At 38.1% G+C, this 19625-nt stretch overlaps 1 protein-coding gene across 4 annotated transcripts in view; it reads left to right on the forward strand.

The window, feature by feature from the left end:
- Window positions 1-19625, forward strand: part of tafa5a (TAFA chemokine like family member 5a) — a 233643-nt gene that overhangs the window by 150083 nt on the left and 63935 nt on the right. For all 4 annotated transcript variants that reach the window (XM_020601401.1, XM_020601400.1, XM_020601403.1 and 1 more), the window contains one exon: window positions 4701-4850. In XM_020601401.1, the coding sequence (XP_020457057.1) occupies window positions 4701-4850 (150 nt within the window). The remainder of the gene's footprint in view (window positions 1-4700; window positions 4851-19625) is intronic.

A 19625-nucleotide genomic window follows, 5' to 3' on the forward strand; every position in this document is an offset into this window, starting at 1 on the left:
ATTATTCAGAAGGACACTGAATTGGCTGTTTCTTGAGCAACACAGTGTGCAATCCCAGGGTGAGTCCAGCACACTGCAGAATTTCAAAGGGCAAAAAAAGTTGTAATTATTTGTATTTGGATCTCTTGAACAGCAAAAATAAAAATAATTTTAAAACAGAAGTGAAAAATAGCCTCTTGAGAAAAAAATGCTCTCAGACATCTGGGCAGAAGATACAAAGAGAAGAAGCGATAAAAATGTCATGCTTTCCAGTGCTGTAGCTGTGCAAGACATTTGTTAAATGGTCATGTATGGCAGAGCAAAATGCAATGTGCTGAGGAGAAAGAGGAGAAATAATAAAGCATAGGAACATGTCAATAACAATATGCTGTATTAAGTCATATGCTCTGCCACATGAATCCATCTTCTGCCACAGTCAGAGCTTTCATTTCACTCCAGGGTGGCCACACATATATTTTCATCAGCCATTTGGCTGGTCAAACTGACAAGCGCTCAACACCAGAAGCTGATAAGGGCAATGATAAATCATAGCGCTACTGGTACAAGTTTTGGGTTCATTTCTGAGAACATGTGCCAGTTTTAGTTTTTTCCTGCTATTCATGAGGCAATTTCAGGAAACAGGGTACTGTTTCTGCTCTTCAGTCTGCTTTCTTTACATGATGACTGAAGAGACTTGCATCATTGCAAATATAAAAATTGTTAAATGTGAAAATATTTTTTAGATTTTAAATTTTTTAATGGACCAAATGTGTAGTCATGCTTTCTGGAAACTGCTTTGCTTGAGCTGAATCCTGTAATATTTTCTATCCTTTTCTGCAGATCCCTCCTGGCCATCAAAAGGAGGCATACTTTATTGTGTTGGGAAAGTTCTGTTCAGTTAATTTTTTTGCTTTGTTTGTTTAGTTTTACTGTTTTTATGAGTGGCTGTGGTCCTGGTGTTCCTGGCACTGCACTCTCTAGGCTAAGCCACAGGGATGCTTGAAGCAATTTGTTTTAGAAAAGAAGGAATGATGCCGACTCCCGCTTTATTGGGGGACTGAGACCAGCTTATTCTCAAGTTCCCTCACATAGTATTTAGATAGAGTACAACACCTAGAATACTTGCTGCTGAAACAAACTTGTTTAAAACTCCAATTCTTTTTAGTAAATCTTTATGGAGTGATGTCTCTGTCACCTCAAACACTTAAAAATTGCACCTCAAATGTTAACATAGAAAGGAGACAGTCTAAATATAATAATTCCTGTGGAGGAACTTGAGATAGTCATGGCTAGCCAGAGTAATGCCTCTGGGCCATAACAATAATACATATTTAGTGCTAGCTGGTGGTGTGAAGGATGACACGGTGGAACAGTGGTTAGTGCTGTCATCTCACAACAAGACTGTTTTGGGTTCAAGTCCAAGCTGACCCAGTGCCTGCCTGAGTTCTTTTAGGGTACTCCAGCTTCCTCCCGCAGTCCAAAGACTTGCAGCTTAGGTTGCTTGGTGGCTCTAATTGCTTCATCTACTCAATATAGAATAGAATAGAAACTTTTATTGCAGACTCAAGGTCCAGACTCCGAACAACAAAAAACAACAAACAACAATAAAAAAAAAAGATAAAAAATAAAAACCACCACAAAGCAACAACCAGCCCACTACTATCCATTTAAGAGGCAAGTATACCAGTGTCTCCAGAGTACTGATGTATATCGCATGTCACTATATGCAGTGTTAGTCAACAATAAAACAATGTGGTTTTCCGAGCTATTCAAGCGACAGATAAATTTATACATCAGGTTTCTTAAAACAGCTGATAAAGTACTAACTCGTAGTGACACAAACAATTCACTGGCACTCACCCATCTAGGCCTTTTCAATAATAGTCTCAAGGCATCATTATAAGCCACAGTCAATTTCCGAAGACTGCCTTTTTTGTAATTAGACCATAGGTGGACAGTGTACAAAGAGCAACAATATGCTCCAAATAGAGTCAATTTTACCCCATCCGAGCATGAACCAAATTTCCGTGCCAATACATTTGCTTGCACATGCAACATACGGCACTGCCGATACATATCCCCATCATCGGTCAAACAATAATTTATAACATGACCCAGATACTTAACTTCATTGCATACGGTTAAAATATTACCAGATAGCTTAAAAAAAGGAAATACAAGGGACTTGTCCTCTTTTGAGCGGCATATCATAATAACACTTTTAACAGCATTATACTTAACATCATAAAGATATCCAAATACAGAGCACACATTCAAGAGCTGCCAAAGACCTGCGGAACTAGGACTAAATACCACAAGGTCATCTGCATACATTAAATGATTCACCACAACACCTCCAACCATGCAACCCATTCTGCACATACTTAACATTTTTGAGAGATCATTCATATAAAAGTTAAATAAAATCAGGGACAGCAAACTACCTTGCCTTACCTCGTTACTGGTCTGAAAAGGATCAGATATACAATTATCCCATTTGACAAGCATAGACTGGCAGGCATACCAATAAGACAAACATTTTACTATATATTTAGGCACACGGGCATCACACAATTTTTGAAATAATTTCCTATGATTCACCCGATCGAAAGCCTTAGAGGCATCTAAAAAACACATAAATACAGTGGAATTCTTACTTTTATATTTACTAACCAATTCCTTTAGTGCAAATATACAAGAAAAACAATGTAAATTTGGCTACAGTCTAAGATTTTTGACACATAATACCACAACCACAGCAATTCTACCTTCTCACAATGTAAGAGTTGCAAAGGAGAAGGAACTGACAAAGAGAGGAAGCAGGAAAAAGATGACTAGATAATTTGCAGTCGGTAAGTGGGATAGGATACAGGAAGTGAACATACATACACATGAACTGATTCACATACAAATACAGGAGCTTACATGAAAAGTGATTATCTAGAATCACCCAAAGAAGACAGAAGAGTTGCATGAGGGAGGAGGGAGTTAAGTGCGAAGGCATGAGGGAGAAAAGAGCAAATGTTTTAAAGGAAGAATAAAAGACTGAGGAGAACAGGGGAAGAGAGTGATAGAGGGGGTACATGTTGGTTCTTGATCTCATGAATGCTGAAGACATAACAGATTGGATTTTTTTGGCATGCATTAATAACCATTGCTAAGACAATTTAATGCAAATCTTTAATCACACCACCAATCTTCCAGAGTTATATTTATAAATACATAGTATTAATACATGACTGTTATAACTATATTGAGTACAGTAGGGGTAGAGATGGTTTAGCAGAAGGACTCAACATTGTGGTTGAATTTATTAGCAACTTTAGGTCAGTATACTACACAGCTTATTGTTTCACTCACATACGTTTGCATGAAGAAATTACACAAAAAGTAGAAAATGACAGGACATTTTTTTCTGCATGATTTTTTTTTACATTTATTGGTTTATTGATTAAAATATACAATATGTACAGTATTTTCTCTATGTACCTGGGCATTTTCTCTGTGTATAGCCATGGCCACCACAGGTACCTCTGTGTAGATGAATCCTGATAGATCCCCATTATCTCCAGTGTGACCCCTCGCAGCTCAGTTCATTAAAGCCAGCCACCCGAGTGGTCGGGAGTCAAGTCCAGATTTAATCACAACTTCCATCCTCTTGCCAATCACAATTAGAACCTGATAAGCCTCTCCAGGATGGCACCTGAGGGCCCTCACACACAGACAAAGGTTAATTTACAAGCAGCAAGGGCCTGGCTACAAGGCCAAAGGTCACCTGATTGAATACTTGGAGGATGTGCATGTAAGATGGGGGGCTTGGCAACAATTACCATGTTCATCAGTATTCATGCATTTCATTCATGGCTAATGGGTACATTACTTTTAAAGAGGTGTGCTGAAAGGATGTGACTTGTAATGGGCTTGTGGGTCATCTTTAGGTAGCTGAAGTTTAAAATAATGTCTTCACCGTTGTCTTTTAAAGTCATCTCACATTATTACAACAGTGCTCCCCTGTTGGCTTCTGAGAGGACTCACTGATGCTGTTCTGGGTTAAAGATTTTGAGTTTGTAAAACCTTAAAAACCCACTACCCTCCTGACACAATGAACCAATGTGGTTAAAGTCAGTCAAACTAAGGGAGTATTAAAAATAATGGGATTGTATCAGCCATGCGAGACTGAAACACAATCCTACTCTCAGAAAATTGAAAGTTGAATTCATGAGCAATAAGCACAACCTTTAAATACAGGGGTTTTGCTGTAATAGACTGGCTTGGCCTGGCATGAACAGTAGCTTAATGTGGCCAAGTCTAACTAAACAGCTTGTTGTTAATGTCTGCTAACTATTACTAACTTGTCAGGTAACTTCCTGGCACTGCTGTTACACTTCATTTTAACATTGTCACAGATAAACCTTCAGTAGTTAAAGTCAAACAAGCAGCTGATTCAAGAGTAACTTCCACTTTTGTTCACAAAAGCTGCTGTTCAGTCAAAGTTACATAGTTTCACTTTTAACACATAGAATGGGCTGTGTCAGAAATATCTGTTTTCAAAATTAGTAGAGCTGACTTGGCCGGCCTGTTATAAGGATTTGGTAAAAATACTAGACACACCTCTGCGCATGTGACTGAACACTAAATTAAAAAACAAGACAGATGAGCTTATATTGCCCTGTTTATGAGTTTCTCTCTCTGACCACCCTGTGGTGCAATGTTATTTCCAGGCCAGCTGGCAGCGGGGACATGTGAGATTGTGACACTGGACAGGGACAGCAGCCAACCACGGCGGACCATCGCCAGGCAGACAGCCCGCTGTGCCTGTAAGAAGGGTCAGATCGCCGGAACTACAAGAGCCAGACCTGCTTGTGTGGACGGTAAGATGAGGGGAAGGGGGCGGGAGATCCTGGCTTATAGCTCACTTTCTTTAAGTAGCCACATCAGTGAAAAATACTGATATATGAACTCATTTTTCCTTAGGCATGTCTGACTTTTTTCAAATTATGTCGGTGTTGCAGCACGTAAATTAAATGAAGTGTAAAATTAAGCTATAACGAAATGTTGAATCATGCCATCACTCTCAAAGAAGTTAGGGTTTGGCTGGTTTTAAGTAGGGCCTTAGGTGGATAAACCTACAGTGTTGAGAAAAGTGGATCACAGGGCTGTCTTTGTCATGTTCACAAAGCCTGCACCAAACCAATTTACAGTTGAATCATTTTATAAAAGTGGCTGCGGGAGTGTTTCTAAATCCCCCACCAACAGATGGGCCTATATTTCATGGAATAGTGGCACTATTTGTGAAATTGTGTCCATTTCAGTGGAGTTAGAATGATTTGTATTATGATTATTACTGTTAGGACTGAAGAATTAATTGAATAATGAGGAGTGGATTGAAGAAGTAGCAACTTTCTGCAATTATTTAGTTATTTATTAATTATTAAACTGATAAATAAATAATAAATGTATAAATAAATGTATGTGTTAATAATAATTAACAATTATTACAAATGATATATTAATAATTATTAATAATGTATGAATTATTTACAGTCATTTTCTAAGTATCTGTATCAATATCTTTTGGGTTTTAGGTGGACAAAACAAACTATTTGAAGTGTGCAAATAAAAAATAAATAAATAAAAATCTTTCATGGATATTTTTCACTATTTTGTAATGTTTAATAGACCAAATAAGGAGTTGATAGAGTGCCATATTAGTGAGTCCTAAATCTCAGAACTCAGTTAGCATTTTTGCACTTCCAGTTCCCTTGCCCTGAAGTCTATGGGTTTTTTGAATAGGCTTTTGGTTAGACACCTGAAATAAAGACTGTATCTGTTAACACAAGGCCAGTCAATTTTCATGTTTTATTCTGTGACATAAAATAGAGCAGTAAATACCCCGCTTGTGATTTTTAAAACTTTTACACCTTAAAAAACACTAACAAGTGGCTAAATGAGACTAAAGAGGCTGTCTGGGATATTAACCGTCATCACGCAGAATATGAAAACTCATCTATTCACTAGCCTGCCTTTACAGTTTCATTATTTTTAAACTTTTGCTCTTGTAAACTATTCTAATTGACACAGCCATGATCATTAGTTAGATCAGGTCATGCTGAGAGAAAAAGAATTTGTAGAAGAGGAAAGCGCTAGAAATCACATTACAAGTTTCAAGCCGTGGTGGTGATGTTGAAGTCATGGGACTATGGTGTAGAACATTAATAGCCTAACAGTCACTTTTTACTTCTGGCAATTGTATTTGGGCTTCAAAATTCATAAAATAGTGTTCACTTGTGAAGATTATGTTACTGAACCAAACGTGCAAGTGTTATAAACCTTTGTTAGCAGCTTATTTTTTGCAATAATCCAAAAGCCTATGGAAGGAACCAGGGTGATACAAATTTCCAGGTTGGCCTAGAATAATATGTCATCCCACTGGCACTCTGTTAACAAACAAAATAATTGGCAGCATAACAAAACTTTATTTGCAGCTCTAATTTTACAATTTCTGATCCATATTTTCTCTAAAGGAAAATGAAATGGTAATTTTTCTTGCACTTTTAAAACCAGAAGACACTATCATTTATATAATTTCTTCAGAATATTTTAAATAATTGTTTAACCTATTTCTTTGAACTTTTGTAAAATCTAAATGGTAAAAATCAGAGCCTGCACAATAGTTAGTAGTTAGCTATAAAAAACTTGAATATCTTTATTGATTTTTGGCCAAACATTTTTATTCAGGGCCATTTACTGATTAAATTCACTTGTCTGACAAAAGTGATTTTGTGTTATTTGGATACATCACATATTCTCCTATGAACCGATCTAAATACAGCTGTACTCCTGTCCTATTAAAATCTTGTGTTTCCAAAATGATGCAAGAACCGCCCTATTTCCATCTTTACAAAATTTCACCACAGTTGGAGGTACACACTTGTGGTGATACATTATTATAAAAGAGATATGGGTTGGTTTTATGTTATAATTTGTATATAACTGGAGAACAAGTGACACATTAGTTATTACTATGGCCTCCTCACATAAATTTAATGTTAAAGAAGCTTGACCTATTTGTTTCCGAGACAATATTCTAGTCACTGTTCTGCTTCCATGATAGCTCAGTGAATTTAAAGAAATATGTCTTCAGATGGGGCTGAATAATTGTACAACTTTAGGATTTCTTGCATCTTTTTCTAGCATCTTTATCACCATCCCTTTGCCTCTTAGGTTGCCTGTCAGTGATTCTCTCTCTCTCTCTCTCACTTGATGTGGCCTCCAGTCTGGGACGGGAGGAGAGGTTATGTCCACATGTGAAGGCAGAATAAGCAGCCCTGTTTGCTAAGAAAACCCTGCAGTGAACTGTACCTTTGGATGTCTTGTTTTGCCTGTGATTTGGCTGTGCCCTCACAGTTGTATATCTGATGAGAGGAGCTGCCTGTCCTCAGTGCACTGTTTGACTGGTTGTATCTGCTGATCATATGAGGGGAAGACTTTGCAGCATGTGTAAGTGGACAGAGAGTGTCCACTTGTGTGGGAGGCAGAGGTGTGCATGAAGCAGCAGGCTTGACTTTTTTCCAGATTCATTTTCTTCATTTAACCAGGCTGCTTTACACTGAGATTTGTGTGCTTTGTCTGTCCTGTAAAAAAGAATCTGATCTTGTAGGCGCGACTGCACGCGCAACAGCATTGTGGAGTCAGTTTGTTGTCCCTGCCTATGCCTCTTTTGCTGGTGAATAAATTGTATGAATAGCACATAAATCCACAGTATCCAGATATTATCAGGTGTATTTGTCACAACGTTGGCTCCACGGACCACTGTGACATTTTGTGCAGGCTGAGGAGAGCTTAGTCTTATCGGCTGGCTTTTTAAAGAACTGCAGAGGTGGATGACAGTTGTAGAGGTTTGCTGTACAACAACCTACTGGGCAAAACAAAAATCCATGGAAATCATATTCATATAGTTGATATGTCATGGGGCACATTATGACACAGCTGAATAAATATTACACTGGTGCTGTCATAGAACTTAAGGCCATGAAATGAAAGACACGTTTTTTTGTACATAAATGCATTCGATAACCTGACAGAATAATAGAGGGATAGCTGAAATACTAGTACTGTAGTTAGGTAATCATGCATATGCTACAAATATGAAGTAAGCACATTAAAGCATATTATTAAACTCAAGAAGAATCCTGTCAATAGGTACTTTGTACTTTGTGTTAGTAGATAAGTATTTACCTAACTACTGTACTGTACTTACAGTAAGTACAATTTAAAGTATTAAAGGGTTCTTTTTAGGGCTTTTTGGGAATTGAATTTCCCAATTCAATTAATTTTTTTATTCACAAAGTCCAGAATCAACTCACTTTATGTAGATTTGATTGGATTCTTGATGATTTTGTTTCATCAGATACTGTAAATATTAATGTTTCTTCTTTTATTTACATTTAATGGGTGTATTCATTATTGATGTAATATTTAGGTTTGGTATTGAAAATTCAGAATATGCACATAATGTACAGTATATGAATGTACACGGTACATGTATAATTTTTTGTAAGACTGTAAATCACCATCTCCTGCCATACTGTCACATTGCTTTCCTTCCAGTCCACACACACACCCTTACTGTTGCTCATATTACAGGAAATCTCAGAGTTTAATATTATTTCCATGCAAATCTGACATGCTTGCCTCCACAAATCTTTTTGTTTATTCAGCATCAGGCTGTACTCACTTTGAAACCAATGAAAAAGAAAGAAGGCTAACATTAAGGGTCTCAAATGCCACAAATAGGATTTCAATCAGTTTTAATCTACTTGTGTCCTTGGGGTATACTCTCTGTTGTAATATATTTTTTGCCATGGCTGACACAATCTGTGTCCTTCATGCTTCAGACACCGTTCACATTGGTCATCCCATGCATGCAGGATATACTGTAGCTCAATCAATGGTCATACCTGGCTTCAGTATGTGGTAATGAGAACAGAGTGAGTGCTGTAGTGCCATTGATTCTGAAGAGTCACTCCTTGTTGGTGTGCATTTTCCATTTTCCACTTGTCTTGCTTTGAGGAGGTGAAATTGGGAGATAAGCCATCAATATGACAAGCTTCGTGGGTGCGCTGTTTGTTGCACAAGTCTATAAAGACCAAAAACCTTCAAGAATCCCATCTCTGCAGCATGAAATGCTCCCTCTGACCCTTTCTCCTTTTTTATTTTTTTCTTGCTGCTTTAGCTCTTTGCTTTTTTCCTTTCCCACTCTCACGCAAACCCTCACAGTTAGTCTTTCTCTCTTTCTCTCTACTGTCTTCAATGGATTTGAGGCCCACATCATTGCATAAGTACACCCTCTCCCATCTGCAATTTCATGCTCTTGAGCCTTTTTAACTCTGTGCTTGATGACTTTTAAGAGAGCTGATATTGATTCTTATTAGGAGGGTGAGACCGAGGGAGACTAGCAGAGAGAAGCAGAGGGTTGCTTACTCATGCTAGCTGCAGGAAACAGTGAGAGAACTGTAGAAGGGGGCAAATCCAGAGACTTAGAGGAGCTTGTTGAGGGTCAACGTGGTTGTGACAGTGGCAGTGATAGCTCAGGGGGGTATGTGCATGGTTGTTTGTGACTGAAAAGAGAAAGATACGCTAACTACATTTACTACTCAGTGAATTTGTACTTTGAGCATTTCCATTTCTACTCTATACTTTTACTTTACTTTATTTTAAAGTGCCCTGGTATGCTTTTCCTTGTTTTCTGACTTATCTACAATGTTATAATGGTGAAATATCATCTTAGACATGACCTAAAGCTCATAAATTGAGGTATATGTATTGTATGTTCTAGTACTTCTGTGCAGAAGCAACTTGGTTTATACAAGTCTTGCAAGCTCCCACTCATGAGACTTGTTTTGTAAAAATCTCTTAAAAGTCTTATGTGATAGTTTAAGGAAATAGTTGAATGGTCATAATCTCCAGGCAGTTGCACGGTCATGTGGAGTTGCCTGACATTCACCGGTGCCATTTTAAAAGTAGAATTTTTTTGACTGCATGTGGTTTTATGAATATATTTTACATCCTGCTGGCTGTATTGTGGCTGGAGGATTAGGAGATATATGCAGGGCCTGCGGTTACCGCATATCCAGGAATATTCCTGTACAGGGACCCCCTGTTTTACCTGACTGGGTCTAACCTACAATCAGTTAGCCAGTGAAGCACCCTGGGGTGGTGAATGATCAGCTCATCAATGCCAGATTCATCCAGAGCACAGTACCTGTTTGTTCTGAATGCTTGAGGCCAGTGTGTCTGCCATGTGATGTGTCGCATGTTAACGAGTGGATTCTAATGATCCATGATGTTATTGTCAGTGCTGCGCTACCTGCTGGGATTCATTTTGTTACTTTGGGATTGTATGTGGTCATGTGGGGGCAGACGCAGTGGTCACCGGTTGGATTTACCAATCTTGGAGCTACTTAAAAGGGAATGATGTTTCTAATACTTGGTGGGACTTAATGGTAAGTTAAAAAAAACACACGTTGCATATCTGTTAATGCCTTGTTTCTGTAACCTTAGAGAGAATTGTTGTAAGGCTGGAGAAATGACTATTTACGCATTATGCCAGTTAAGATATGGGGTTTCTCAATTATCCACTTTGTTTAGAGTGTTACAAATTTCTTTTCATCTGTACATATGCTATTTTTTTTTACCTATGAGGAGAAATTCAAATTAATTAAGGCTGTTGCGTTCTGTTGTGCTGCACCAGCAGCAGGAGATCACAAACTATCCTCTCATTTTCAGGAGAGGGTCTCAGGTTTTATTGTTCTGAAATAACTACAGACTATTTGGAGTTATAATGGGTGCAAAGCTACACTAGAGGTACCCAAGATTAAACATTAAATGACTGCAAATGAGCATGCCATGGCCTCCTTAAAGTCAAATATTGTACTGCACTACATTTATTTGGCAGTTTGTCACTAGTTATCTCACATATTTTTCATACAAAATTTGATGTGCTTCTAAAAAATGTGAAGTGCACATATCTTCCTTTATATCAGGTCATTTTAGTCTGTGATTCAGTCTCTAAACCTGTAGTAACTGATTTTTCTTGCTCACTTGGGTGCAAACAGAAACAACATTGATGTGACACATCTTATTACCATCTAGTACTGTACTATAGCAGATAGTTACACATCTGGCAGTTAAGGAGCAACATTATATAGCTCAGTTTCTGGTCTCTGCCAGCACCTGAGGGAGATATATTGCTTTTTAGCTGCTAAATGCCCCATCTTGTTCAGCAGCTAGTCTCTAGTTGTATCTGTCTGCCTTTTGGTGCTGGACAAGTAGAGCACAGTTGATATTTAGAATGCTTTTGCTAACAGCTGGCTCCTGTGGCCAAAAAAAATGCTACAGTATAATGACTGAACAAAAACAGTAAAGTTGTAGGCTGAAAAATCAATACAATATGCTGAAAGACAAAGTATAAAGCCAAATTCTAAAATATCTTCATAAGATTAAACTGTCTAACACTGTGTAGAATACTGAAAAAAGGCTACTTACACATTAATACATCAGCAATAATACCCATATATTATATATGCATGTATAATGAAGCATACTTTTATTAACCTTTAAATGTAGGACTTTTTTTTATAATAGTATAATAAAGGTCTGAGTACTGTTGCCACCACTGCTAATATATAACTTTTATCGTCATATCTATAAAGCTGAACTGCAACCAACACAAATGACTCTCATCCCTGGGAAGATTGCATATGAGGCAGTGATTCAATGAATCAGGCAGTGTGATAGAGACAGCGGTATGCATCAGTCTCGGGGCTATTAGACAGTACTACAGCTCCAATCATACTGCATCAGCCCACTGGTTTGATTTGATCCAGGAAGGAAAGGAGGGGGGCCTTTGGTCTGTTGGGGAAACATGTCATGTCAGCTCCGGCAGCCAGTTAGCAAGCTAGTCGCTACTGCAGCGTGGTCCAGAGGGACTGGATCTGGAAAAGATGGTTCAGTGGTGAATCTGTAATGTCACTCCTTCCCTCAATTTTCTTTTTCTCTTGGCCTCTTCTTTCACATACACACGTGTAGACTGAAGACTGATGACCACAGGCTGCAGCCTCATCAAAGAGAAAAAAGTGAGAGAGCAGACAGTTGGGGACTGCAGCCTGAGGTGAGTTGCTTCTCCTTGGGTGTGCTGGTTTGGAGGCTGCAGCCTCTAAATCGGAGCCGGACACAAGTCACATGGTACTTTTTATTTCCTGATCACACCCAGGATGCACTCCCTGTGTGTCTCTTTTGCATCCTGTACTTTCCTATTCACAATGCTGCTGTTGACAAAATACCATTTTTCGATCCCGGAACTCTCCCTTTTATAATTCAGTACTTCTTTAATAGCCAATCTAAAATTATATTAGACCTTTCAGTTGCAGTTTGATTGCTTTTCCTCTTTTAAAATATATTTCCTTTCCTTATAATAACATTTTTGCTATCTTGGATCTTTGTTATGTTTTTTCAATAGTGCAAGTGTATCCAGGTAGTGGATTTGTCATTTTGGCATTCTTCTGTTTTGAGGTGAACCAGTATTCATGGTGTTTCTCTGAGGTGCAAATCATCCATCAGTGTCTCATTGCCTTTGATTTGAGAAATTGCTTTTACCAATTAACTGCTGATGAAATAACAGTAGCGATTTGTTAAAGCAGAAAACAAAGCAATACGGCAGAATCATTGCACATGGCTGCATGGACCAATTTTGGATGTTACCTACAATGATACCTTCATTTGCTGCTACATTTCAGTTCTAAGGATGGGATGCTGTGACACAAAGTCTGATGTATAGGTTAAAAGTAAAAAGAACTTTTGGAAGGGAAAAAACTGTTTTATATTCCCTTTTGAATTAGGTCAGATAATAAAATGCTACAGTAAGATGAATAAAGGTCCAGCTGAGCTTCCAGGCAGTGATATTTAAAGATGTAATTTTTCCTGCTAGATTTTTAATTTGAGAACTTTAGAAACTTCAAAAACTCCATGAATTATGTTGTATCATAAAAACCTATGATTTGTTTAACTTTTGTTTTAGCCAGCTACTTTGTAAGAGGTTTGCAGTAGTGGGCATTTAAAAAAAAACATTTAAGAATGTAATATAATCTGTAGGAGGAACCTTTGTAGAAAAGTCATGATGCTTCATTTCAGTGTAGAAAAACATCATTATTTTATTATTTATTTTTTACATCAGTGGACTTGTGCAAATAATTAGTCAACCTCTGTCAGCAATGTCAAAGTGTAGGTGAGTGTTAGAAAAAGCAAGTGAGAATTAGAAAGCAACTTTTTCAGTGGCTGTTTGTCAGGACTCTTCACTCCCCTGACATTACTAACATGTTGTAACTTGCTCCAACTGTTGAGCCATGGCTTTTACAGGATATGAGAGAATGAGAACCAAGGTCGCAATGACTTTTTTTTTTCTTTTTGGATGTGGAGCTCTCCCTACAGAGTGGCAAGTATCAAAACAGCTTCTTTGTGGGTTTACACAGAAATACAAAGCTGGTTTGTGTTTTGCAGAATGACAAGCCAAAATACAATATAAATAATGCTTGCAATTCCCCGTAGGATGAAATAGCTGACGAGTGGTGCACATTAGCATAAAAATAATGCAAAATGTCATGCTCTGGCTTTTATTTTGTGGCAGAGTTACAGGTTTTCCATCCATTAACCCTGCATTATATTGCTTTTAGCATCCTCCCTACTGAATTCCCCAGTAAGAAAAATCTGCTTTCATGGTCCTTAAAAAAATGGTTTGTTTTGTTAAATGTATCATTAAGGAATGGCTCATAAGTATATGTATACAATGAATGTATAAATACCTTAATTAAAGACAATGGTGTTAAATTTATGTAGACATTTTCAGATAAAATTAAGGTTATGTAATCCTCAAAACTGTTGCTGTGAATTCTGTTGCCAGCACAGACTGTAAATGGCTGATGAGTGAGCATTTCATCATGTCTTACCTTGCTACCTGTGTGAGCATTTTTGCAAAAAACAGGTTGCTGCCATTTCTTTTTTCTGCAAATGACGGATGCAGTCAGATGAATAAGCAATCTATTGTATACGTATGCGGGGAAAATATGCATACACTAACAGTGCACATGTAATATCCCAGGTGATATAGCTCATACAGGTGCCATAATAGATGCAGACAGACTGTTATGCTGTCTCTTAGTGAAGCTGCATTATCCACGTGGCCCTTCTGCCCAGAACCCATTGCACTCAGCACAAGGTGATGGACCCAGTTGTTTCAAGTTTCTGTGTCGTTGATAATGTCAGAGGTTACTGATGCCCTAATGTCGAGCACCTCGCTTTCTGTGTTTTATTCTAATTAATCCAATTTGAATGAGAAAAAGGCCACTTAAGTCTGATTAGAAGTGCTTGATAAACATACAAAGTAATTGCACTGTTTTCAATTTCCTGGTTCTCTTCATAAATTGTTCATGAAATGTAATCTAATTTTCACCAAAGTCACAAATATAATCAAACACAAGATGATAAGATGATAAAAAACAGTCATGATCTTTCATGTCTTAACTGAACACACCCATTAAACATACAAAATGACGGTGTAAAAAACATGGCAACAGTGTTTTAATAACTAGTTGAACCACCTTTGGAAGCAATAACCTCAAGCAAGTGCTTCCTGTAGCTCTGGATTGCACCTGCACAACATTCAGGAGGAATTCTGGACCATTCTTCCTTACAGAACCGCTTCAGTTCAGCCAAATTCTCAGTACATCTGGTGTGAACGGCGCTCTTGATGTCATTCCACAGCATCTCTATTGGGTTGAGGTCTGGGCTCTGACTGGGCCACTCCTAAAGGTGGATTTTTGTTTGTCTCCAAAGCCATTCTGTAGTAGATTTATTTTGATGTTTAGGGTAATTGCTCACCTATCTTGTTCTTAGCTTCAGTTTGTGGAGAGACATTATCCGGTAGGATACCTTGACAAACTTGGATATCCTTTTAATCTTCCACAATCACAAGAGGTCTAGGTCCAGAGGCAGCAAAGCAGTGCCAAATCATGATGCTCCCTACATCATACTTCACTGTTGGGTTCTTTTTATGTCATACGTATATAGTGCTGTGTGTTCTTCCCAGTAAATTCTACCTTTGTTTCATCTGTCTACAGAACATTTTCCTAGTAGTGTTGTAATGTGTCAAGGTGGCGTTTGGCAAATTTCAGGCATGTTGCAGTGTTATTTTTGGAGAGCAATGGCTTCCTCTGTGGTGTCCTGCCATGGATACCATGCCTGTTCAATATTTTGTATATGGCTGACTTATGAACAGAGATGTTAAACAACTCCAATGTGTCCTTCAAGTATATACCCCTTTTGAATTAGGTCAGATAATAAAATGCTACAGTAAGATGAATAAAGGTCCAGCTGAGCTTCCAGGCAGTGATATTTAAAGATGTAATTTTTCCTGCTAGATTTTTAATTTGAGAACTTTAGAAACTTCAAAAACTCCATGAATTATGTTGTATCATAAAAACCTATGATTTGTTTAACTTTTGTTTTAGCCAGCTACTTTGTAAGAGGTTTGCAGTAGTGGGCATTTAAAAAAAAACATTTAAGAATGTAATATAATCTGTAGGAGGAACCTTTGTAGAAAAGTCATGATGCTTCATTTCAGTGTAGAAAAACATCATTATTTTATTATTTATTTTTTACATCAGTGGACTTGTGCAAATAATTAGTCAACCTCTGTCAGCAATGTCAAAGTGTAGGTGAGTGTTAGAAAAAGCAAGTGAGAATTAGAAAGCAACTTTTTCAGTGGCTGTTTGTCAGGACTCTTCACTCCCCTGACATTACTAACATGTTGTAACTTGCTCCAACTGTTGAGCCATGGCTTTTACAGGATATGAGAGAATGAGAACCAAGGTCGCAATGACTTTTTTTTTTCTTTTTGGATGTGGAGCTCTCCCTACAGAGTGGCAAGTATCAAAACAGCTTCTTTGTGGGTTTACACAGAAATACAAAGCTGGTTTGTGTTTTGCAGAATGACAAGCCAAAATACAATATAAATAATGCTTGCAATTCCCCGTAGGATGAAATAGCTGACGAGTGGTGCACATTAGCATAAAAATAATGCAAAATGTCATGCTCTGGCTTTTATTTTGTGGCAGAGTTACAGGTTTTCCATCCATTAACCCTGCATTATATTGCTTTTAGCATCCTCCCTACTGAATTCCCCAGTAAGAAAAATCTGCTTTCATGGTCCTTAAAAAAATGGTTTGTTTTGTTAAATGTATCATTAAGGAATGGCTCATAAGTATATGTATACAATGAATGTATAAATACCTTAATTAAAGACAATGGTGTTAAATTTATGTAGACATTTTCAGATAAAATTAAGGTTATGTAATCCTCAAAACTGTTGCTGTGAATTCTGTTGCCAGCACAGACTGTAAATGGCTGATGAGTGAGCATTTCATCATGTCTTACCTTGCTACCTGTGTGAGCATTTTTGCAAAAAACAGGTTGCTGCCATTTCTTTTTTCTGCAAATGACGGATGCAGTCAGATGAATAAGCAATCTATTGTATACGTATGCGGGGAAAATATGCATACACTAACAGTGCACATGTAATATCCCAGGTGATATAGCTCATACAGGTGCCATAATAGATGCAGACAGACTGTTATGCTGTCTCTTAGTGAAGCTGCATTATCCACGTGGCCCTTCTGCCCAGAACCCATTGCACTCAGCACAAGGTGATGGACCCAGTTGTTTCAAGTTTCTGTGTCGTTGATAATGTCAGAGGTTACTGATGCCCTAATGTCGAGCACCTCGCTTTCTGTGTTTTATTCTAATTAATCCAATTTGAATGAGAAAAAGGCCACTTAAGTCTGATTAGAAGTGCTTGATAAACATACAAAGTAATTGCACTGTTTTCAATTTCCTGGTTCTCTTCATAAATTGTTCATGAAATGTAATCTAATTTTCACCAAAGTCACAAATATAATCAAACACAAGATGATAAGATGATAAAAAACAGTCATGATCTTTCATGTCTTAACTGAACACACCCATTAAACATACAAAATGACGGTGTAAAAAACATGGCAACAGTGTTTTAATAACTAGTTGAACCACCTTTGGAAGCAATAACCTCAAGCAAGTGCTTCCTGTAGCTCTGGATTGCACCTGCACAACATTCAGGAGGAATTCTGGACCATTCTTCCTTACAGAACCGCTTCAGTTCAGCCAAATTCTCAGTACATCTGGTGTGAACGGCGCTCTTGATGTCATTCCACAGCATCTCTATTGGGTTGAGGTCTGGGCTCTGACTGGGCCACTCCTAAAGGTGGATTTTTGTTTGTCTCCAAAGCCATTCTGTAGTAGATTTATTTTGATGTTTAGGGTAATTGCTCACCTATCTTGTTCTTAGCTTCAGTTTGTGGAGAGACATTATCCTGTAGGATACCTTGACAAACTTGGATATCCTTTTAATCTTCCACAATCACAAGAGGTCTAGGTCCAGAGGCAGCAAAGCAGTGCCAAATCATGATGCTCCCTACATCATACTTCACTGTTGGGTTCTTTTTATGTCATACGTATATAGTGCTGTGTGTTCTTCCCAGTAAATTCTACCTTTGTTTCATCTGTCTACAGAACATTTTCCTAGTAGTGTTGTAATGTGTCAAGGTGGCGTTTGGCAAATTTCAGGCATGTTGCAGTGTTATTTTTGGAGAGCAATGGCTTCCTCTGTGGTGTCCTGCCATGGATACCATGCCTGTTCAATATTTTGTATATGGCTGACTTATGAACAGAGATGTTAAACAACTCCAATGTGTCCTTCAAGTATATACTGTAGCTGTTACTCTAGGGTTCTTTTTTTTTTTTTTTACCTCACTGAGCATTCTGCTTTGTGCCTTTGGAGTGATCTTAGCTGGGCGCCCACTTCTATGGAAAGTAGCCACAGTGCCAAACCGTCTCCATTTATAGATATGTCTAACTGTGGACTGATGAATATCAACAGCCTTTGAGATGACTCTGTAACCTTTTCCAGCTACATGCAAATCAACAACTATTGATTGTAGGTCTTCTGAAGTCTCCTTTTTGCAAGGCCTGGCCCACATCAGCTGATGCTGTTTGTGAATAGCACACTGACACAGTTTGAGTGTTTTTATAAGTCAAGGTAGTTATAAACCACATCTCCATTCTCATTTCATTGATTGGACTTCAAATTTCCTAACATCTGACTTCAGTTGACATTTAGTGACATTAGAAGCCTTGTGTTGCCTTTTCACCATCACTTTGTATGTTTAATGGGTGTGTTCAATAAAGACATGAAAGATCATGACTGTGTTTTATCACCTTAGCAATATTGTGTTTGTTGGTATTTGTGACTTTGGTGAAGATCAGATCACATTTCATGACTAATTTATGCATAAGACCAGGAAATTGCAAATAGTGCTATCACTTTTTCTTGTGACTATGGATATATTAAATAAATCAGTCATATTTACCTGAAGTTTACTTTTTTTTTGCTTTTTTCCGCCTCTTTTCATTGTCTGCTTTGATTCTGATGCAGAAAGTTGGTGCAACTGTGAGTCATAGGTAATTTTATTATGGAGGTGGAAAAGTTATTCATGTATGATTCTTGCTAAATTCTGTGCTGGTTGAATACCAAATCATTCAGCTGAATATCAACTGTGCACTAAGTGTTCATGAAGTGGGATGTTGACATGATAGATTGAGTTCACTTGCTGCCATGGCTTTCAAATGAGCCATCAGGCTCTTGTGTTGAAGTATTACGGAGCTCTTCAGAGAGCGGAATTCATGGCAAGGCCACCACACCAATCACTTTGTAGGCCTATCATGTTAACATCTCAGCCCTATAAATCTTCAAGAGCTAATATGTCTCAGCTCAGCTGTCACATCCACCTTGTCTTTTACGTCCTCTGAATGCGCACACACAAGCATAAAGATGTGGGGCAAAATGTAAGTGCACATAGAAATTAAGACATTACAACCTGTGTATTCGCTTACACATACTGTAAAAGCAGATTTAAAAACAATCAGCAGATGATAAAGGCAGCTTCTTTCTCTTTTACTCTCATTTTAATGTAAAGTCTCTCTACATCTTTATCTCAGACGCTTCCCTGGTTGGTGGTGAAAACCCATCAGCAGCCGAGAGCGCCGAGAATGCTGATGCAGCCTTTTGGCTATGCTCACCACAGTGCACCTTCCTAAATGCCTGCCGCCTGTCTTCCCTGTTTCCCACAAGTCTGCTTGCCACTGCTGACTTGTTTGATGGTCCGTGCTCTTACCCTCTCCACCTCACTGGTCTAATTGGAAGAGATATGTTCCCCCGCTGTGAATGCATGTCCAAGGGACTGTCTGTCCGCGAGGCTACGGTCTATGAACAATTAATTAATAATTACAGCTTCTATGGGCCCTTCAGGGCTGAGGCCACATTTTACAGCGGGAAGAGGGCTTCAAGTCAGTCTGTAGTTTTAACTACAGCTGAAATGTTGTGAGAAGATAATGGTTACACGTTACATTTTTTCTTTTTTACCTTGGTTGCTTAGATGCTTTTGGACTGCATGTTAATCCAGCAGTATGGTCAGTACTATATTTGTTTCCTTAACTATCAT

The sequence above is a fragment of the Monopterus albus genome, unplaced genomic scaffold (genome assembly GCF_001952655.1).
Source record: "Monopterus albus unplaced genomic scaffold, M_albus_1.0 scaffold51.1, whole genome shotgun sequence".
Taxonomy (NCBI): domain Eukaryota; kingdom Metazoa; phylum Chordata; class Actinopteri; order Synbranchiformes; family Synbranchidae; genus Monopterus; species Monopterus albus.